We start from the raw sequence: 21,958 nt of genomic DNA, 5'->3' as shown, positions 1-21,958 counted from the left end.
GCCCCTCCCTTTCAGGCCCCGCCCCACCCCCCAGAGCCTAGAAGTAAACATTTTTCAATGAATCTTCCTAGAAGGGAGAGTTATCCCCATTTTGCAAATGAGGAAACTGAGGCTCAGAAAAGTTAATCCATGTTCCCCGCCCCGGGGGGCACACAACAAGGGTGAGGCGAGTGGGGCACTCACCTCTGTGCAAAATTTAAGAAGCGCCCACAAAAAACGTCAGTAATGAAGATACACAACATTTTAATACAATAGTTTAACAAATCGAAACGAATACAAAAATGCATGATGAGCTAGACATGAACATTTTAAATAAAAACAGGATCAGACTCTGCCCTTGCACGACCCTGCCTGCTTGCCTCACTCCAAGCCTGGCCCTTGTCCCAATAAAACTTTATTTACAAGAATAGGTGGCCACTGTAGTTACCAGTTTCTTTTTTGAGGATGGCTGCCTTTGCCGAGCGCCAATTGGGCACCCGACTAAGTGCCTCATGAGGACCTCCTCTCACAGGTATCTGATGATAATTGTTCAGCCTGACTTTGCAGAAGGGAAAGGGAGGCTGGGAAAAGTCCAAGGTCCCAAGGTGGCACCCATATTCTCTCTTTCACTAGGACTCCCACTGTCTCTGCAGCTGCAGGGTCCCTTGGTTACCAACTATTCGAGCTGGACATTAGAGTATGTTCTCAGATTGGAGGGAACCCTAGCTAAGGTCTCTGGCTAATCGCCTGTGAGGTACAGTAGTGTCCCACCAAGTTATGGTGGCCAGATTGAGCACATAAAAATACAGGACTCCAAGGCCAAATTGGCTTTTCTCACACACATTTTGAAATTGACATGTAATTTACCTACCATAAAATGCACCTTTTTAAAGTGTACAATTCTGTGGTTTTTAAACATATTCACAGGGGTGTGCAATCATCACCACTATCTAATTCCAGAACACTTTCATCACCCTCAAAAGAAACCCTATACCAGTGAGCAGTCACTCCCCATTCTCCCTCCCCCAGCCCCTGTTAAAGACGAATCTTTCTGTCCCTGTGGATCTGCCTGTCCTGGACATTTCACATAAATGAAATCATACAACATGTGGCCTTTCGTGTCTGGCTTCTTTCACTCAGCAAGACGTTTTCAAGATTCATCCTTGTTGCAGCAAACGCCACTACTTCATTCCTTTTGATGGCTGAATAATATTTCATTGCATGGATCGACACATTTTGTTTACTCATTCATCCATTAGTGGACATCTGAGTTTTTCCACTTTCTGGCTATTGTGAAGAGTGCTTCTGTGAACATTCAGGTACAACTTTTTGTGTGGACATATGCTTTCGATTCTCTTGGGTATATACCTAGGAGTGGAATTCCTGGGTCCTATGGTAACTCTACATTTAAATACTCTCAAAAACTACCAGACCGTTTTCCAAAGCAGCCACTGTTATGGGTTGAATTGCATTCTCCCAAAATTCATAAGTTGAAATCCTCACCCCGGGTACCTCGGAATGTGATTGTATTTGGAGATAAGGCCTTTAAAGAGGTAATTAACTAAAATGAGGTCATGTGGGTAGATCCAAATCCAATATGACTGGTGTCTTTATAAGAGGAGATTAGTATACAAACTTGTACAAGGGAAGACCACGTGAAGACACAGGGAAAAGATACCATCTTCAAGCCGTGGAGAGAGACCCTGGAAGAAATCAAACCTGCCGACACCTTGATCTTGGACTTCTGGCCTCCAAAACTATAATAAAGTAAATTTCTGTTGTTGAAATCACTCTGTGATTTCAGTCTGTGATACTTTGTTATGGCAGCTCTACCAAACTAATACAGACACCTGGTCAAATTTAATTTCACATAAACAATGAATACTTTTTCAGTATATGTCCTGTGCAATAATTGGGACATAGATATGCTAAAAAGCTATGTGTTATTTATCTGAAATTCTAATTTAACTGGATGTTGTGTGTTTTATCTGACAACCCTACAATAAATGGACTTCATCTGGAGCTTGCATACCCCAGGTGATGGTAAGCTTACACCCTACCATGGCCAACTTTCTGTCTCTGGCTAGTTCTGCCTAAAAGTTCTGTAATCCAAGCTGGGGTGGACATGTGACCTAGAGTCCTTATCCATCTCAGTCACTGTGATTGGTTCAAGATGGAGATGTGACTCAAGCTCAGCCCTCAGGGTTCCAGCCCTGGGACTTTGGCTGGAACCCTGAGGAAAGAGAGGTTCCCTGTACCAGAGGTGGTTGGGCTGGACAGATGGGGAGCTGCTGGAGGGGAAGCCACCAGAGAGGTCTCAAATGCCCGTGATCTATCTGGAGAACTTCTTCCCAGAACCCCTTCCCAAATGACCTCTTCAAAGGGCAACAGGGAGCATTTATTGACTGACCGACTGGAGGACTGACTGAATGCAATTTTTCCACGGTGAACACCTATCCTTCAAAATCCACTTCAAATTCTCTTTGAGAATCATCAGAGAACATTTATTGAATAAATAGATTTTTTTCTTGCAAACTTCTACACATCCATCAAAACCCTCCTCAAATATCTCCATGAAGAGTATCAGGGAGTGTAATCAGGGAGTGAATGAATGAGTTCTTTTCTTGGTAACTTATGTATTCTTTTTAAAAAAATAAATATATGTACTTATTTACTTTTAGATTTTTATTTATTTATTTTTGGCTGCGTTGGGTCTTCGTTACGGTGCGCGGGCTTCTCATTGCGGTGCCTTCTTGTTGTGGAGCACGGGCTTCAGTAGTTGTGACATGCGGACTCAGTAGTTGTGGCTCGCGGGCTCTAGAGTGCATGCTCAGTGGTTGTGGCACACGGGCTTAGTTGCTCTGGGACATGTGGGATCTTCCCGGGCCAGGGATCGAACCTATGTCCCCTGCATTGGCAGGTGGATTCTTAACCACTGCACCACCAGGGAAGTCCCACCTATGTATTCTTTTTTTGGGGGGTGGGGGTGGGGCCCCACACTGCACGGCATGCAGGATCTTTGTTCCCCAACCAGGGATCGATGTCCTATGTCCCCTGCAGCGGAGGTGCGGAGTCTTAACCACTGGACCTCCAGGGGAGTTCCCCTATGTATTCTTTTTTAAAAAATCGAATTATAGGGCTTCCCTGGTGGCGCAGTGGTTGAGAGTCCGCCTGCCGATGCAAGGGACACAGGTTCGTGCCCCGGTCCGGGAAGGTCCCACATGCCGCGGAGTGGCTAGGCCCATGAGCCATGGCCGCTGAGCCTGTGTGTCCAGAGACTGTGCTCCGCAACGGGAGAGGCCACAACAGTGAGAGGCCCGCGTACCGAAAAAAAGAAAAAAAAAAAGAATTATAATTGACCTACAACATTATGTTAGTTCCAGGTGCACAATATATTGATTTGATATTTCTATATCTTACAAAATGATCACCACTATGTATTCTTTAAAACATCCTCAGTTGATCCTCTGGAGGCCTCAGGAAGTCCTGGTTGAGTAAATGAAGAATGTTCTTATTGGTGAAAAATGTTCTTATTAATAAATGTGTTTGTTAAATGAACTCATGGATTTTCTCCTTGCCAACTCCTACTCATCCTTCAAGATCCTCCTTAGATGCCCCTCAGGGGCACCTGGTCTCTTGACCACATGGAGAGAAGCTCAGCCCTTCTCGGGCTAAAGGTTACTACCTGTCCTTCCCCCAGAAGGCGGAAGCTGAGGGGGTGGGGAAGTTCTGTGGTTCTTCCCATTACCATTTCCTGGGGAGGGCGGCCTATGACCCTATCCTTCCGGCCTCTCCCTCCCCCCAGTTTGTGGGGCATCTGAAAGTGGGACAGCTCTGGGGACATATCCCAGGTGTGCTTCTGGGGCAGCTGGGAGGGCTTCCTGGAGTAGGTGGCAGGCAGGCCAAGAGAGGTGGGAGTATAAAGATTTGGCACGGGGAAGGTGGGCTGCGGTGAACCTCAAGGTGAGCTTCCAACTGTGACTTCAAAAAGGGTAGAAACAACACCTGACAAGTGGCTGGAATCCTTCTCACACTCCTGCCATAGCTCCTTGGGAAAAAGCTCTTGGGAAAAAGCCCAGCCCTTCAGCCCAGCACTCAAGGCCCTGGCCCCCCTTACCATCTTCGTCTCTCCCATGGAGCCCCAGACCTGCCACGTTCATCTTGCTGTTCCCCAAATCATGTCCCCCAAACTTTTGCCTCTTCTGTGACCTCTGCCGGGAATGCCCTTTAATTCTACAAAGCCAGTTCAAGACCTCCTTACTCTGGGCAGCCCTCCCTGGTCCCCTGCAGGATCCCCTTAACCTCTGCCCCTCCCTGCACCTAGCCCCTGACCTCAAGGAGCTGGGGGCGTCTGTGTCCAGCTCTGCCCCACCCCCCTTGACGTTTTTCCAGTGACTGCTCTAACTTTGGGGGGATGGGAAAGAGATGTGACAAGCGCAGAGGCCACTGTGAGCCGCCAAAGAGTGATAAATCATACTGGCTGTCTGGTGGGCAGCAACCCTCTTTTATCCACACTCTAGCCCATTTGCAGATGGGGAAGCTGAGGCCTGGGAGGCCCAACTTTCGGGAGGGGGGTTGGTGGGAGGTAGGGAGTAGCCCCGGGGCATGGGTCTTACTCTGGAAGGTGCAAAGCTCAGCCCCACTGTGGGGGGTGCCCTGCCTCAGGGTTTGCATCCATGTTTTCACCTCTAGCTGGGGCCCTGAGTGGTCTGGGTGTCTCTGGACCCAGTTTCTCCATCTGCAAAATGGGGCACCTGATGTAGGGGTCTCAGGATCATCGAGAGGTGGGCCATGGGTTTACCCCTATCTCCAATGGTCCCTTCTATCTTTATGTTTCTCTCCATTTGTGTCTCTGTCTCTCTCTGTCTCTGACCCTCCCCCAGGCCTCAAACCTACTCCGCCCCCTGGCCTGGCCTGGGCCCTGCTGCCTGTGAAGACTGCTCTGTGCAGGGTCACAGGGTCCCCGTCCCCACTGTGCCAGGCCTGGAACACTGCCTCTTTGTTCCGATGGCTCTGACTTCATGGCCTGCTGGGCGCCTGACCCTGGCCAGCCCAGCTGCCCCTCAGGACTGGCTCTCAGAGAATGGGCTTCCTCCTGGCCTCTTGGGCCTCAGTTTCCCCAGATGCTCTCCCCCAGGAGAGACCCTTACCCTGTTCTTTTCCCACCTGGGCTCCGAGAACATTTTTTTTTAGGTGAAAATCACATAACATAAAATTAACCATTTTAAAATATACAGTTCAGTGACATTTAGAATATTCTCTATATGGTACAATTACCTCTGTCTAGTTCCAAAACATTTTCAGCACCCCAAAATGCAGCCCCATCCCCATGAGCAGTCACTCCCCATTCCCCTCCCCCAGCCCCTGGCAACCACTAATCTACCTTCTGTCTCTGTGGATTTGCCTGTTCCAGACATTTCATATACATAGAATCATACAACATATGGGCTGCTGTGTCTGACTTTTTTCACTCAGCCTGTTGTTTTGGGGGTTCATCCACTTGGTAGCATGAATTCCCCACCTCTCCACCTCTGGCTGAGAAAAAGACACAGAGAAAAGACAAAGTTGAGTCTGAAGGAAGCAAGGAGACTCTTCCAGACCTGGAACCCAGGGTGCCCTGAGGCTGGAATTCGGGAAATGGGGAGGTGGACATTTTTGGAGGGCCCAGCCTACAGCAAGCACTTCATAACAATTTACTGGGAGAGTGAACTCTGATGTCTGAAGACCCTGGCCTCCCATTTAGCTCCTAAGTCTCAGAAGTGGACCAGAGAGGGCTGGAGACCTGGCCAAGGGCACAGAGCCCCAGGCCACCCATGGGGCTCTCACCCAGTGTCCAGCTTCAGTCTGGGGCCAGCAGAGAAGACCCCCCGGACCTAGGGCTCAAGGGTCCAGGGCTCGGGTGTGTTTGTGGTCTGAATGAGGCCACCACGCCCAGGCTGACTTCCTGGGTTTCTTTTTCACTTTGACTTGCCCTGGGAGGGGCCATGACACCTAACTTTTTTTTTCCTTTTAGTTTTTCTTGCTAAGCTTTAATGTGTTCCTGGGTGAGGACTGGGTGGCTGGGGCCTCTCCAGCAGCACAGAAGCTCGTCCGGGATTGCCACCCTCTTCGAGGACCTCATGGGGCAGCGGGTGACCAGGCTGGTCTCCCTCTTTCTCCTCCTGCTACCCCGGCAGGGCGGTGAGTCCCCTACCCTGGAGTAGTCCCCTATGGCTCTTCTTGCCGGGGCGGGGGGCTATGTGTGTATATGTGGAGGGCTGTGGACCCGGTTCCCAGGGTTGTTTCTGTGTCTCTGGGCCTCAGTCTTTCCCTCTATCAAATGTGAGCTGGATGATCATGGATTCTGATGTCAGACTTGGGCATCTCCCCTCCAGTCTTGATTTTGTCTTCTGTGGGGTGGGCTGAAGCTCTGAATCTTTCCCACATCCCAGAGTTTAATGAGAAATAGCTAAGGAAGGGATAAAGACCAAGTATATATATATTATATATATATATATATAAATAAATAATAGTGTTATGTACCCAGTGTACGTAATATACATACTCTCTCTCCATCTTGTGGAATCGAATGGGAAGGGACCCAGCCCCAGCAGATGACTAGGTTTGGACTCTCATCCCAGCTCTGCTGTTGCATGACCTCGGGCAACTTCTTTGTGCCTCAGTTTCCCTCTCTGTAAACAGGAGATCAGCAAGGTTTCAGGGCTTTTAGAGGTCAGGCAGGGCTGGAGACCAGCAAAAGGGAGAGGTACAGGGGACCCTGGATTGCTTTAGAGGAGCGGCCCGAGAGCTGGATGGGTGGGTGGATGTATGGATAGATGAGTGTGGATGGGTGGATGGATGAATGGATGGATAGGTGAGTGGATGGATGGATGGATGGATGGGTGGGTGGGTGGAAAGATGGATGGCTGAATAGATGAGTGGATGGGTGGATGGATGGATGGATGGATGGATGGATGGATGGGTGGGTGGGTGGAAAGATGGATGGCTGAATAGATGAGTGGATGGGTGGATGGATGGATGGATGGATGGATGGATGGATGGGTGGGTGGGTGGAAAGATGGATGGCTGAATAGATGAGTGGATGGGTGGATGGATGGATGGATGGATGGATGGATAGAAAGGTGGATGGGTGGGTGGGTGCAAGGATGGGAAAGTGGGCAGGTGCATGGATGGTCACTGGGCAAGCCCCCCTCCCCTGCAGTGAAAGGCTGAGACTGTCATTATCTCTTCATTGCCTTTGCAGCTGAAGCCTGTGGCACAATGGGGTGCTGTTTTCAGGATCCACCGTATCCGGATGCAGACTCAGGTCTGGGGCAGCTCCCCATCGTGGGAGGAAGGGGTTGTACTGGGCTCTGACTGACCCATCCCGAGCAGCCACTCTCTCAGCTCCCTCCTGCCCAGCCAAAGACTGGGGTCTCAGGAGCCCCAACCCGACAGCCTGATGGCCTGGCCTCACCAAACTCAGGTGTCCTGGAGCAGTCACCTCTGTAAGCCTCATCTACTCCGTAACAGGGTCGCAGGACTGGTGTCTGTGTCCGTCCTGATTGGTCAGCATCTGGGGCTAAGCAGCTATTAAACATTTTGAAGTTGCTCCGAGGCAAGCATTGCTGGAACATTCATGCTTGTAACAGACTCGCTAAATCTGCCACGGGGCAAGGCGTTTCATCTATTCTTTTGTTCCAGAAATATTTACCAAGCACGTACTATGTGCAGACACAGTTCTAGACATGAAGGAATCAGCTGCGAGCCCAGCTGTCCTCCTGGGGTCACAGCCTAGTGCAGGAGGTGGACAAGAGGCACATAAATGCATATCCTGCATACAATGACGTGCTAGGAAAAAAACAGCAGGGTGAGGGATGGAGAAGGAGGGGGCTGCTTCAAATAGCCTAGTGCTTGAAGAGGTGACACTGAAGGAGAAATTGGAATGTCAAGCTCTGGGCCAAGGACATTTCAGGCAGGGGGCATAGCACATGCAAAGGTCCTGAGGTAGGAGTGAGCCTGGTGTGTTTGAGGACCAGTGAAGAGGCTGAAGTGGCTGGAGGAGGAGATGCAAGGGAGATGGCAGGAGACAGGCGGGAAGGGCACAGGAAGGTGCTGGAAGTCACAGCGTGTTTAGGCTGAGGTGACACCGGATTGCATAAGTGTCACAAAGATTCCTCTCTGGGGTGTGTCAGTTTGGGGATCCCACCCCCCCACACTCTAATCTGTTCTCAAACCTCCAGGCTTAGCTTCGGGTCCCCGGGACCTAAACTGCTACCGGATACTCAGCAACGCTGGTTACGAATGTTCCTGGGAATATGAGGGCCCCGCAGCTGGGGTCAGCCACTTCCTGAGAAGCTGGTGAGGATCCTGCCTTTGCTCCTGACCCCCTGCCTCTACTCTCAGATGTATGAGCTCGGCAGTGTCTTTGCCTCTTCCTAGGCCTCAGTTTCTCATTTCAGAAGGGAGGGCTTGGGGATCTGTGTTGTGGGGTCAGCATGGGTGGGTATCCAGTTTGGGCGGCATTTAGGATCCCTGTGGTCCTTCCTTCATCCTCACCCTGTGACTTATTCATCCATCTATTCATTTCTTCCTTCCCTCTGTGGCAGCCCATGTTAGGAGATTCTGGGATCCTCCAAACCCCTTAGTCCTGAGTTGATCCCTAAGAAAACCCCAGGCTGGGGAGCAGCGGTAAAAGGGGAAGAAAAGGATGCTGGGATGTGATGCACATCATCTGCTGTGGCCGCTGAGACTCAGTACCGATACCCTCCTTCCCGCAGCCTCAAGCCTGGGCGCTGTTGCTACTTTGCTGCAGGCTCAGCCACCAAGCTGCAGTTCTCCGACCAGGATGGCATATCCGTGCTCCACGCTGTCACTCTCTGGGTGGAATCCCGGGCTGCCAACTGGACAGAGAAGTCCCCCAACATTACCCTGAACCTCTACAGCTCAGGTCAGCACCCTGTTCTCTTCCTCTCCACTACCACTTCCTCACCCAGAGAAGCCTCTGGTCCCCAAGCCTAGACCTGAGGGAATTCTGGGTCCCTGGCAAGGGGCTGGATACTGCCAGCTGTTTTTACATCCAACTCTGTCATGTAACCTGGCAGAGTCTTTCATGGTCCCCTAACGGATCCCCTACTGATGAACATGTAGGGTAGCTTCCGTTTCTCCTTGATACTGTAATGTGGCCAAGACCCTGTTGGGTCTTATAATTATTATTATTTTTTTTTTTTTTGCTGCATTGGGTCATCATTGCTGTGTGTGGGCTTCCTCTAGTTGCAGAGCGTGGGGGCTACTCTTCGTTGCGATGCTCTGGCTGCTCATTGTGGTGGCTTCTCTTGTTGTGGAGCACGGTCTCTAGGTGCACAGGCTTGAGTAGTTGCAGCACACGGGCTCAGTAGTTGTGGCTCGCGGGCTCTAGAACACAGGCTCAGTAGTTGTGGCGCACGGGCTTAGTTGCTCCGCGGCATGTGGGATCTTCCCGGGCCAGGGATCGGACCCGTGTCCCCTGCATTGGCAGGCGGATTCTTAACCACTGCGTCACCAGGGAAGTCCCCTGTGTTCGGTCTTTAAAATCTGTTTTCACGAATCAATAACGTATACTTAGTTTATACTCTTTGAACTGCTACTGAGTGCCATGCTCAGTCACAGGGGACATGGGCAAGGCCAATGGAGGTCACAGAACAGGGCTGGGACAAGGGTGAGATGAATGAGGTACGCTCCTTGGCCACAGAATGTTATGAGGGTGCCAAAAAACCTCAGTAGTCATTATAAACCATATCATGATGCAACCTTTCTTTTTAAATATTTATTTATTTATTTTTTTGGCTGTGCCGCTCTTAGTTGTGGCACGCAGGATCTTTGTTGCCACATGAGGGTTCTTTGTTGAAGCATGCGGGATCTTTTAGTTGCAGCATGCATGTGGGATCTAGTTCCCTGACCAGGGATCGAACCCAGGTCCCCTGCATTGGGAGTGCGAAGTATTGACCCATGGACCACCAGGGAAGTCCCATGATGCAACATTTAAAAAAAATCAATATTAATGCAAAAAAAAAAAAGCCATGACAAATCAAATATCAGGTTTTTTTTTTTTTTTCGACCGCACTGCACAGCACGCAGGATCTTATTTCCCCGACCAGGGATCGAACCCACACCCCCTGTAGTGGAAGTGCAGAACCCTAACCACTGGACCGCCAGAGAATTCCCAGAACTTCAAATAAAGACAGGATCTGACCCTGTATTTGTACAACCTTGCTTCACTCTCCTCACCCTAATCTCAACCCTGTCCCTGCCTTCATGGAGCCCAGATTCATGTAGGGTGATGAACAAGGCATGATCGTTACACTTGATGAGATACTGCTGAGAGGTCAGGGAGGGCTCCAGCTCAAGGATGAAAAAGATCCAGTAGGAATAAAGATGGGGAAGTGTGGATACAGCAAAACAGAGGATACAGCAAGTGCAAAGACCCTGAGCTGGAATCAAGCACAGTATGACCGAGATGCAGAAAGCATGATAGATGTCTCTCCTCAGGCCAGGCTCCTTGAAGTGGGCTTAAAAAGTTAGTAAGATTTCCCTAATAGTCCTTCAGAAAAAAAATAGAATCAGTTAATTACCCTCTCACCAGCAATTTACAAAAGTGCCTGTCTCACCACAGCCTTGTCAGCAATGAGTATTAATATTTTAAAGACACCTTTACTAATAGGATCCTGTGTATAAATCTTAACTCTTTGACCCCAGGCTTAGATAGAACCCCAGGCTTAGATGGGACCTGTAGAGGTGTCCCTGATTCAAATTTGGGGAGCTTGGTGGTTTACTATGGGCCAGGAGGATCATGGGAAGATTTTCCAGAGTTTTCAGGACCAACGGCTCACACACATGCCGGCTTCCCCTTCCCAACCCCCAACTCTGCTTCCAGTTAAATACGACCCTCCCCCAGGAAACATCAAGGTGTCCAGGTCAGCGGGGCAGCTGCTCATGGAGTGGGAGACCCCAGCCCACCAGGATGGTGCTGAGGTACAGTTCCGGCACCGGACACCTGGCAGCCCGTGGAAGTGGGTGAGTTTATTCCCCAGATCAGGGGTTTGCACAGGCACAGGGCACCCTCACACCTCTCCCATCAGTTTTGCAATCTCTGTATCTATCACCCTTCCCACGTGGCCTCCGCTCTTGCCCCATGTTTAGCCTCTGGGTCTCTCTGACGTGAAGATCTGATTGTGATCTCCCTTGCTCACACACAACCTCCGTGGCTCCCCACTACCCTCAGTAAGTCATCCTTATCTTCAGCTGGCCCTAGTTTCCCTCACTTGCCTCATGCTTTCTCTGGCCCCTTTTTGAATGGCCATCATTCTTTGCCTATGCCCTGGATTCCCAGCCTCTTTGCCTTGGTATATGCAGTTCCTTCCACCTGCATGCCCTCCTCTGTATCTGAGCACATGTGAATCCAACCCACCTTCAGGGTCCAGCTCAAGGGCTACCTCTTCCAGGAAACTACCTTTCCACCATTCCTCCCTCCCTCCCTCCTTTCTTTTTTTCTATTTTTTTTTTTTTTAAAGCCGTGCTGTGTGGCATGTGGGGTCTTAGTTCCCGGACCAGGGACTGAACCCCTGCCCACTGCATTGGGAGCACAGAGTCTTATCTGGACCTCCAGGGAAGTTCCTCCTTTTTTTAAATTCAGATGTAACTGACATACAAAATCATATTAGTTTCAAGTGTACAACATGATTTGATATTTGTATACATTGTGAAATCATCACCGCAATAAGTCTGTTTAACATCCGTCACCACACAGGCATGTTCCAGATTTTGCTTCTTGTAATGAGAACTTTTAAGATTTACTCTCTTAGCAACTTTTATCCATTCATCCATCGATGGACACTAAGATGGCTTTCACATCTTGGCTGCTGTAAATAATGCTGCAGTGAACATGAAGGTGCATGTATCTTTTCCAATTAGTGTTTTGCTTTTCTTTGGATGGATACTCAGAAGTGGTATTGCTGGATGATATGGTAGCTCTATTTTTAATATTTTGAGGAACTTGCACTCTGTTTTCCATAGTGGCTGCTGCAATTTACATCCGCACCAACAGTGCACAGGGTTCCCTTTTCTCCACATCCTCGCCAACAATTGTTATCTCTTGCCTTTTTGATGATAACCATTCTGACAGGTGTGAGGTGGTATCTCGTTGTGGTTTTGATCTGCATTTCCTTGATGATTAGTGACGTCGAACACATTTTCGTGTCCCTGTTGGCCATCTGTATGTCTTCTCTGGACCTTCATCCATGCTTCAGCTACTCTATTCTCCCCTCTGTCCCCTGCAAGCAGGGCAAGCCTAGGCTTGCAAGAAACCTCAGCCCTGACCAAGTCCCCAAGGAGTCCCTGGTTTGGGAGAGACAGAGAACACCCACCCAGCTTCTGAATTGTGGTGTCTCCCCCTCCCCCAGCCTGGGAATATCTTGAGTCCAGGGAGTAGCCTCAGTTTGGGCCCTATCTTCCCTCCAAATGTTGTGCCCCTCCCTGAGCCTCAGTTTTCCCATCAAGTGAATGGGTTCGGATCAGTCAGGGACAGGTGACATGGGACTCCTGTTGGGGAGGGGCATCTCTTTGCTTTTTATCTCCAGCCCCCTAACACACTCTGCAGTGGACCCTCTCAGCCCCCCTTTGCAGATGAGGAAACCGAAGCTCAGGATGTCCAGGGACCTCTCAGCATGAGCCGGGGGAATGTGGGGCTAGCTGGGTCCTAAACTTGCCTCTCCTCATCCACGACACCACAAACAGATAGGTTTTGTCTCTTAAAGTATTTTTTTAGGAAATTATAAAAATATAATTTTGCCTCCTAAAATAATTATTTTATTTTATTTTTTAATTTTTGGCCTCAACACACGGCTTGTGGGATATTAGTTCTCCGACCAGGGATCGAACCCGGGCCCCGGAAGTGAACGTGCCAAGTCCTGACCACTGGACTGCAAGGAAATTCCCCCAAATAATTCTTTAAAAAAAAACAAAAACAAAAGTTTTTTATTTTGGAATAATCTTAGATTTTCAGAAAAGTTACAAAGAAGTACATAGAGCCTTCACCCAGCTTCCCCACAGGTTAATGGCTTTCGTTCCCAAGTCTGTCTGTCACTGGTCTCTTGCTATGAACTAAACTCCAGAGTTTATTTGGATTATCACCCACTTTTCCAAGAATGTCCTCTTTCTGTTCTCAGATCCAATCCAGGCTTCCATGTTACATTTAGCAAAGTAATTGTTGAAAATTTCAAAAAAGCTAGAATTTTCAACACCCAAGTGTAAAACGATGTATAAATATGGTCTTGTTTTAGGGCGACTGTGGACATCAGGATGATGCTGGCTTCGGTGAGAATAATAGTGACAATGACAGCGGTAGCAAGTTAGCATTAATTAGGCACCCACTGTGTGCTAGACCCAGTGCTGAATTCTCTGTAGGCTTGTTTGCGCCTCCCTGTAGCTCAGTCTTGGATTATCCCCATTTCACAGGTGAGGAAACAAAGGCTTGGGCTTGTGAAGCCTTTGGCCAAGTTCACATCCCTAGTAGATGGCCTTGCTGAGACTTGAACTCCGGACAGTAGAAGAAGTGGGTGATCCTTGAGGCCCCAAGAGCACAGGACCTGGCCTATTCCGGCTGTGTCCTCAGGGTCCGGCACATGATCAGCTCTCAATAAGTGCTTGTACACAGTTGGCACTCAATAAGTGCATGTGCACAGTTGGAGCTTAATATGTGCACGATGGCTGAGTGACCAGTGCCAAGCCCTGGGTGCTCCCGGCTTTGGGACAGCCCCTTTGCTTGATGTTTGATCTGCTTCTTCCCAGAGTCATGCCTCTGCCCCTTGGAGATGGACACGGCCCAGGAATTCCAGCTGCGGCGACGGCTGAGGCCAGGGGTCTCCGGAGGTCCCTGGAGCAGCTGGAGCAGCCCTGTGTGCATCCCCCCTGGTGAGAGCACCCTGGACCACAGGAAGGGAGACAGGCGTTAGAAAGATGGTAGTAGTATTAGAAATAAGGTGGTGAGCGTTAGCATTAAGGTGATGGATGTTAGAAATAAGGCTGCCGAAGAAATTAGGGAAAATTAGTGCAAGGTGGCAGGGCAGTGGGCAAGTTTCACTTTGTAAAATGTGGCAAATCCATAATAAAAAGAAAACATTTATCAGTCTTTCTCTCCTTCCAATGAGTTTGGTGGGTTTTGTTCTTTGAAAGCCGAACAAGGAGTTGATGGGTGCAAGTGGCTATGTCGTGAAGGCAGATTTTTCCAAATGACACAGGAAGCTGGAGCCAGGGCAGCTCCAGAGTGGAGACGTAGCCCGAGGTGGGGGTGGGAGGGAGAGATGGGGGGAGTGACTGTCAACATTTGTCCCCCTACCCTTTGAGCTGGAGCTTCCTCCTGCCCACCCAAGTGCGTATCTGCTGGGAAACAATTCCGATGGCTGTTTTCAGATCTTTTTTTTTAATTGTAGTAGAAAAAGACATAATATAAAATTTGCCATTTTAACCATTTTTAGCCAGTTGCATTAAGTATATTCACACTATCGTGGAGTGGATCTCCATGTTTGCAGATTTTGAAAACTACTTAACGACCCATGGAATCCTGTGTTTCATTGGAGGGAAGGAAAAGGTCCTGGGTCCCAATCCAGGGTCTGCAGGACGTTGTGAGCAAGGACCCCACCCCCAGTGTCACTGTCTTGCTGTCTCATTGCAGAAACCCCCCCACAGGCCAAGGTGAGGTTCTCGGTGGAGCAGCTCCGCCCGGATGGGAGGAGGAAGGTGACCTTGCATGAGCAGGTAATGGGACCATCGCAGGCCTGTGGGGTGGCCTGAGGACAGAGAGAAGGAGACAAGAGGCTGGAGTGGAAGTGTTTAAAAGGAGGGAGATGAGCCGTGGAGGTGGTAGGGACCGGAAGGACTGTGGGTTGAACTCTGAAGGTAATGGGGAGCCATGGAGGGTGTGTGAGCAGAGGAAGGATATGGCTGGACTCAGGTGTTCACAGGCTCCCTCAGGCAGCCATTGCGGGAGCAGATTTTGCGGGGCTCACGTGAAAGCTGGAAGGCCAGGAAGGGGTTGACTGTGCTGGTCTGGATGGGAGATGATTTTTTTGAAGTCCCCCAAACAACTCATTAAGTACAGTCGAATGAATCCATTTTCCAGAGGAGGAAACTGAGGCGCAGAGGGGAAATCCCCTGCCTGAGTTGGGGCAAACTCACCATACATTTCAACCCCTGGCTTCACCATAATTGATTCCGCCAGGTCCCCAATGGGCTGGCACGATAGAGCTGTAGTGAAGCTCCTTCTCGTCCTAGGTTTCCTATAATTTGAATTTCTTTTCTTAGGAAAAATGTCCAGGCTCGAAGTAACTGGGTCCAAAGACAGAAACATTTTTTTCCTCTGGCTTTCAGTGGGTTTTGCCGAATTATTCCCCCCTCCCCCTAAATCAATGAGCAGTGGATGTGTCAGTTTCCCAGCAGCCTGGCCAGCACTGAGGTTTACTATTTTTAAAAAAATTTTCATACGTGTCATGAGCTGTGGCCCGTGGATGAGCCTGTGCTCATTGGCAGCATCCTGATGTCAACCCACGGGGACGACGTGCATGTTCAGGTCCCCACAAACCATCTCTCACACTCACAACAGCTGCCCCAGCTGGAGCTTCCAGAAGGCTGCCTCGGGCCCGACTCAGGCATGGAGGTGACCTACCATGTCCACCTGCATATGCTGTCCTGCCCATGTAAGGCCAAGGCCACGAGGACCCTGCGCCTGCGGAAAAAGCTCAGCCTCTCGGGTGCCGCCTATGACCTGGTTGTCGTTTCCCGGAATCGCTTTGGCCTCGGTCCCAACCAGACATGGCACATTCCTGCCTATACCCACTCAGGTGCCTTTGGCTGGGCAGTGGGGGGGCCTCTTGGAGCTGAGCACGTACTCGAGCCTCAGCTAGACTAGAGTGAAGCGAGTGAGGCACGAAAATGTAATGTGGTGTCTAATTTAGGAGTGTGTAAAGTCAGTATTCAAAATGCATAGCATTAAAAAATGCATAGCGCTATAGTGTAATAGTTAAAAAATTTCTCACTGGCAAACTGTGGCCCAGGCCAAACACTTGTTTTTGTAAATAAAGTTTTATTAGGACCAGGGCCAAGATCAGGGTGTGGCAAGCAAGGCAGGGCCGTGCAAATACAGGGTTGATCCTGTCTTTATTTAAAATCTAGACATTTTGCTCATTTTATATACACGTATACATATATTAAATGTATACATATATTTATACACAATGAAAAAATCAATGGCGGTGATGTGGATAAAAGGGAACCTTCATACACTGTTGGCAGGAATGTAAATTGGTGCAACCACTATGGAAAACAGTATGGAGATTCCTCAGAAAATTAAGACTAGAACTACCATATGATCCAGCAATTCCACTTCTGGGTATTTATCCAAAGAAAAAGAAAACATAATTGGAGAAGATATACGCACCCCTATGTTCATTGCAGCGTTATTCGCAATAGCCAAGGTATGGAAACAACCTAAGTGCCCATCAATGGATGAATGGACAAAAAAGATGTGGTGCATGTATACAATGGAATACTACTCGGCCATAAAAAAGAACGAAATGTTGCCATTTGTGACAACACGCGTGGACCTTGAGGATATTATGCTTAGTGAAACAATTCAGCTGGAGAAAGACAAATACCCTATGATTTCACTCAGATGTGGAATATAAAAACCAACCAACCAGCCAACCAACCAACCAACCAAACAAACAACTGACTGACTAACTAGATGGACGAACCAAAACGAATACCTAGATATAGAGAACAGATTAGTGGTTACCAGAGGGGAAGAGGCAAGGGGAGGGGAGGGGTAAAGGGGATCCACTCTATGGTGACAGACGGAAACGAAAGTTTTCATGCTGAGCACACAGTAGGGTATTCAGAGGTCAAAATATTCAGAAGTGCACGTGAAATATTTTTATTATTATAATATTTTAAACCAGTGTTACCTCAAAAAAAATCTAAAATTTAAAAATTAAGGCTTTATATGTATGTATATAAACATATGTATTTTATTGAGGTAAAGTTCACATATCAAGAGGAACCATTTTAACAAGTACAATTTGGTGCCTTAATTACATTCACAGTGTTGTACAATCATCACCTCTGTCTAGTTCCAGAACCTTTTCATCATGCCCAAAAGGAGACCCCGTCCCCCTTAGCAGTCACTCCCCCTCCCCCTCCCCCAGCCCCTGACAATCACCAATCTGCTTTCTGTCTCTGTGGATTTGCCTGTTCTGGACATTTCATAGAATTAATCATATACTATGTGACCTTTTGTGTCTGGCTTCTTTCACAGCCTGATGTCTTCAAGATTCATCCACATTGTAGCAGGCATCAGTGCTTCATTCCTTTTTATGGCTGAGTAATATTCCACTGTGTGAATGGGCCACATTTTGTTTATCTGTTTTTCCACTGACGGACATTTGAGCTGTTTCCCTTGTTTGGCAACCGTGAATAGCACTCGGTACATCTTTTTAGGTTCATTTTGATTTTTTAAAAAAATATTGCATCAGAAGAGTGTTGATTTTGAGTTCTTTGGCGCCTCCTTAATTTCATGCCCTGCTCGCTTCACCTTAGTCCTGATCCTGCTGGGCACCCAGCTGGGCTGTTAGGATGATGCCCATTTCAGAGATGAGACGACTGAGGCTCAGACAGATGAAGCCGCTTGCCAGGGTGACTCAGCGGCAAGTCTGTCAGCTCCTGGTCTGCTTTGGGCCATGGCCTTGCTATGTGACATTGGGCTGGTGGCTCTCCGACTTTGAGCCTCAGTTTTTATACCATTGGGATAATCACGGTCCCACTTTGTGGGAAAGTGGCACCTGTAAAATGCTCGGCACTGGCCTGGCGCATACAGTCGGAACTCTATAAATGATAGCTATTGTCCCTAGAATTGGAAGCAGTACTCACAGCTCAGGTTGGTACAGGTGGCCTTGCTGTAGGGAGTGGAGAGATGAGCCCAGGGGGTTGAGTGGGTCTGTCCTCGGGGCTCTGAGCTCTGGTCCAGCCGGGAGGCTCCTCCTCCACCACAGCCACCCACCGCTGGGCAAGGTGGGTGGTGGGTGGCCAGGCATCTGCTGGACCAGGAGATGCCCACTAGCCTGACAGGGTAGTAGTGGCAGCATAGGGAGCACTGACTGTGGGCATCCTGGCAGGGAACCCACAGTCAGGCTGGGGGAGGACTCGATTCATTCAAACAGCCCCTGCTGTCCCCTCTGTGCTCAGCCCCCATCCTGGCAGCCCCCAGCGTAGGGAGACAGAGCCAGATACAGACACTCCTGGCCCTGGGGGGTTAGAGCTTGTCAAGAGGGTGGGATGGGGCTATAGGAGCCTTGGGGTGGGGGGAGCATGCGGCAGCTATTCTGATGTGCCTCTCTTGTCTTCTTCCAGAACCAGGGGTTCTGAATATCAGTACCAGAGCCAACAGGACCACCATGCATTGGCCAGCCCAGGCCCAGGGCATGACATACTGCATTGAGTGGCAGCCCCAGGGCCAGGACGAGAGCCTTGCCACCTGCACCCTGACGGCACCCCAGGACCGGGACCCTGATGGAATGGGTACCGTAATATCGGTTGCCCTGCATCCTCCATTAGAGCTCCTGGTCAGCGCAAACCTACAGGCATCATCCTTGTGGAGTGTCTGAGGCCCAGAGAGGTCTTGCCACTTGCGCAAGGTCACACAGAGGTGGGGACAGGCCAAGACAGACCCTTCCACTCATGCAGGTCTGGAGCTTCCTGCTGGGATCCTGGGGTGTCAGGGCTCAGCCCTGGGAAAGTTGCACCCCAGCAGGTAATGAGTCTCACGTCCCAGGGTGTTTGTTAAACATTCACCCGTGCCTAGCAAGATGCAGGTGGCAAATTAATGAGGCCTCTGGAGGGAAAGGGAGGGTGCCAAATAGCCCAAGCAGCCTCTCACTCTCTGACGTGGTCTTGGCCGGGGCCCCAGGAAGCCTCAGCCTCAACCTGGTCCTCAAAGAGCTCCCAGCCAGGGGAGACAGAGCTGGATGCAGACACCCCGGCGCCATAGAGCAGGAGCTGTGCTGGAGGGGGTGGGGACAGGTTGGGAAGGGGCGGGGATGGGGTGGCGAGGGGCATGAGGACGGAATCCTGGAGGAGGGGACATTGGTGCAAGGGCTTTAAAGCATGGGTAGGAGTGCTCTAAGAGTTTCTGGCAGATGGCACAGGGGCGGAGGTGGGGACACAATCTATTTACTGGTCTGACCCTTGCTAATCCTTCCAGCAACGCACAGCTTGAGCCAAGCATCTGGGGCAATGTGGCAGAAGGAGTGTTACCGCATCACTATCTTTGCCTCTGCACGCCCGGAGAAGCCCACCTCGTGGTCCACCGTCTTGTCCACCTTCCACTTTGGAGGCAATGGTGAGTGGCCCAAACCTGCAGGGTGGTCTCCCCAGGGGACTCGGCAGTGTCCTTGGGTATCAGGAAGGGGGAATACCATTTAGAGGCACCTACTGCATATCAGGCCCTGGCCAGAAGCCAGACACATAGAAGTCAGCTCAGTCAACTCTTAAGATACCCCGAGAGGCATTGCACCATTATATAGTAAGAAAACTGAGGCTCAGAGAGGGGAAGTGATGACACCAAGAGTGGTGGAATTGGCAGACACAGCTGACTCTGTGGCCAAGGTTCCCTGGGTCTCTGGACAGTAGCAGGCTGGGCAGGCAGGAAGTACTCAACCAGCACCCTTGGAGCTGACCGTGGTAAAGGATGTTGGTTGCAGCCTCGGAGGCCGGGAGCCCACAACATGTGTCTGTAAAGAAACTCAGCCAGGATTCAGTGTCTGTGGACTGGACACCATCTCTGCTGAGCACCTGCCCCGGCGTCCTGAAGGAGTATGTTGTGCGCTGCCAGGATGAGGCCAGCAACCAAGTATCCGGTACGTGAGGCAGCACAGGCCTGGCTGGGGGAGGAAGGGCTCTGGCCTTGAGTTCTGCCTTGCTGTGTGACCCTGGGCACCTCACTATCCCTCTCTGGGCCTTGGTTTTCACACCCATGGAACAATAGAGTTGGACTCAAGGGTCTTGACTGGCCCTTTAGACGGCAGCTCCCATGGAGCGGGGATGACTGTCTCCATTCTACAGACGGGGAAACTGAGGCCTGGAGAGGGATTCACCTGCCCAAAGGTTAAACAAGCTTGGATTTGAGCTCACTTAGGTGCCCCTTCCTGCCCCATAGGAGGGAAAGAAATGAGGATGTACAGGGCAGGTCTCACCAGGGCTGAAACTTCCTGTCATTTCCCACATTGGGAGCCTCTTCCTCCCCACTGGGTAACATAGCCTTGCGAGAATACAGCCTCGCCCATCCATCTCCTGCAGCAGCAGGCCAGGCCGCCAAGACCATGAGTTTATATCCTGCCTTCCCTCCTCGAGCCCAGCACAGGGGCGGGAGGGGGGTGGAGGAGGGAGGAGGGTGGAACGGGGGCTGCTCTGACATCAGACATAGACATTCTGCCATCAGCCTGGTCACCCTCCGTTGTTTAGAGGGGGTAAATGAGGCCAAATGGGAGTCGGTGACTTGTTCATAGTGGCACAGCTGGAAGCAGCCCATTTGCTGAAAAGCAGTTTGCCAAAAGTCAAATTGCTGAAGGTTTATGCACCAAATGCCCATTTGGCCAAATGTACCAACTTCCCCGAAATTTCTTTTGAAGAATATTCCTCTTGAATATTTACAACGAATATGGATTTAGGGTTCCAGGCATTTTTCCTCCATGTAGTTATCTGGCGAAAGGGTGAACCAGGCCAGGGAAACAGCCAGTGCAAAGGCCCTGAGGTTTGGGATTGAACCTGGTGCCTTTTAGGGAGCTCTGAGGAGAAGGCAGATGCGGCTGGAAAGCAGAGGACTAGGAGCAAGTGAAGGGCAAATTGGTCAGAATTTGAGAAAAAACAGCATCATTCACTGAATAGTTTGATGAAGAATATTTTCCAAATAAGTTTGATGTGAATGGGTGCATTTAGGGAAGATTATTCAGCAAAATGTCTGTGAGCCCCTACTCCCACCCCCAGGGTGGAGCCCAGAGTAAAGGGGGTTTAGGGACACACGCTGCCTCCCGCCCACAGAGCTGTCAGTGAATGCCACAGAGACCCAGATCACCCTCCAGGGCCTGCGGGCTGCCACAGCCTACAAGGTGCAGGTTCGAGCAGACACAGCCAAGTGGCGGGGTGCCTGGAGCCAGCCCCTGCGCTTCACCGTCGGTGAGTGAGGGGGCGGGCCCGGGTACTTACCCAGAGTGCACTGCCCTATCCCACATGTCAGCAAGCAGTCCCGCCCTGACCCTCCATCCTTCCATGGCTCCCCATGCATCCCTCTCAGGAGAAAGTCGCAGGCTGACCTGCTCCCAACTCCTTCACCTCTGCTGCAGCTTCCCCTCATGAACCTTCTCTTATGCTGGCTTTTCCTTGCAGGCTTCTCTGTCTGGAATGTTTGGTCTCCTTGTCAAACTCCTATTCATCCTTCAAAACTCAGCTCAAAAGCTCTCTCCTCCAGGAAGCCTTCCAGGCTTCCTTCTGGGCACCCCCCACTGCCCCTCCTACCTGGCCTGACGCCTTGGGAGTGTGTGTGGGTGTCTGTGTGGGCTCTGCCTCCCCCAGCCTTGGAGCTCCTGGGGAAAGGAAGGGAGCAGGGGGGCTATTTATTGAGTGAATGAATGAATATGAATGAATGAGTATCTCATCACAAACATAAGGAGGTGGGCTCCATTGTCTTGGGGTGTGTGGCAATGACAGATTTGGAGACCAAATGATCCCTGTTCCTGCCACGGTCCCTGCCTGTTGTCCTTGTTGTTGTGAAGTCTGGTCCCAAGAGAACCAGTGAGTCAGACTGGGTGTGCAGTGGGCTGGTCTGGGTCCGGGGGAGCAACCACACAGGCCCTACCTGCAGGCTCTTGGAGCTACAGTGTCCTGAGCACTTATTGTGTGCCAGGGCTTTATCCTGTAGGCA

The 21,958-nt window shown here is 50.2% G+C and overlaps 1 protein-coding gene across 4 annotated transcripts in view; it reads left to right on the top strand.

Moving 5' to 3' along the window:
- Positions 1-5,997: 5,997 nt before the first annotated feature.
- IL12RB1 (interleukin 12 receptor subunit beta 1) overlaps positions 5,998-21,958 on the top strand; it is an 18,456-nt gene continuing 2,495 nt past the window's right edge. The window contains exons 1-13 of one of the 4 annotated variants that reach the window (XM_024767385.1): positions 5,999-6,159; positions 7,223-7,285; positions 8,202-8,319; positions 8,739-8,908; positions 10,892-11,010; positions 13,275-13,308; positions 13,783-13,905; positions 14,666-14,748; positions 15,593-15,830; positions 18,394-18,561; positions 19,244-19,381; positions 19,743-19,898; positions 21,079-21,213. In XM_024767385.1, the coding sequence (XP_024623153.1) occupies positions 6,012-6,159; positions 7,223-7,285; positions 8,202-8,319; positions 8,739-8,908; positions 10,892-11,010; positions 13,275-13,308; positions 13,783-13,905; positions 14,666-14,748; positions 15,593-15,830; positions 18,394-18,561; positions 19,244-19,381; positions 19,743-19,898; positions 21,079-21,213 (1,693 nt within the window). In that variant the 5' untranslated portion in view covers positions 5,999-6,011. Of the gene's footprint in view, positions 6,160-7,222; positions 7,286-8,201; positions 8,320-8,738; positions 8,909-10,870; positions 11,011-13,274; positions 13,309-13,782; positions 13,906-14,665; positions 14,749-15,592; positions 15,831-18,393; positions 18,562-19,243; positions 19,382-19,742; positions 19,899-21,078; positions 21,214-21,958 lie in introns of all 4 variants that reach the window. The other 3 variants (XM_024767383.1, XM_024767384.1, XM_024767386.1) reach the window with 3 other exon arrangements.

Source organism: Neophocaena asiaeorientalis, unplaced genomic scaffold (genome assembly GCF_003031525.2).
Source record: "Neophocaena asiaeorientalis asiaeorientalis breed wild unplaced genomic scaffold, Neophocaena_asiaeorientalis_V1.1 scaffold87, whole genome shotgun sequence".
NCBI classification, from domain to species: Eukaryota; Metazoa; Chordata; class Mammalia; order Artiodactyla; family Phocoenidae; genus Neophocaena; species Neophocaena asiaeorientalis.
Note: the sequence above shows the minus strand (reverse complement) of the source record. Positions and strands in the feature narration are given on the sequence as shown.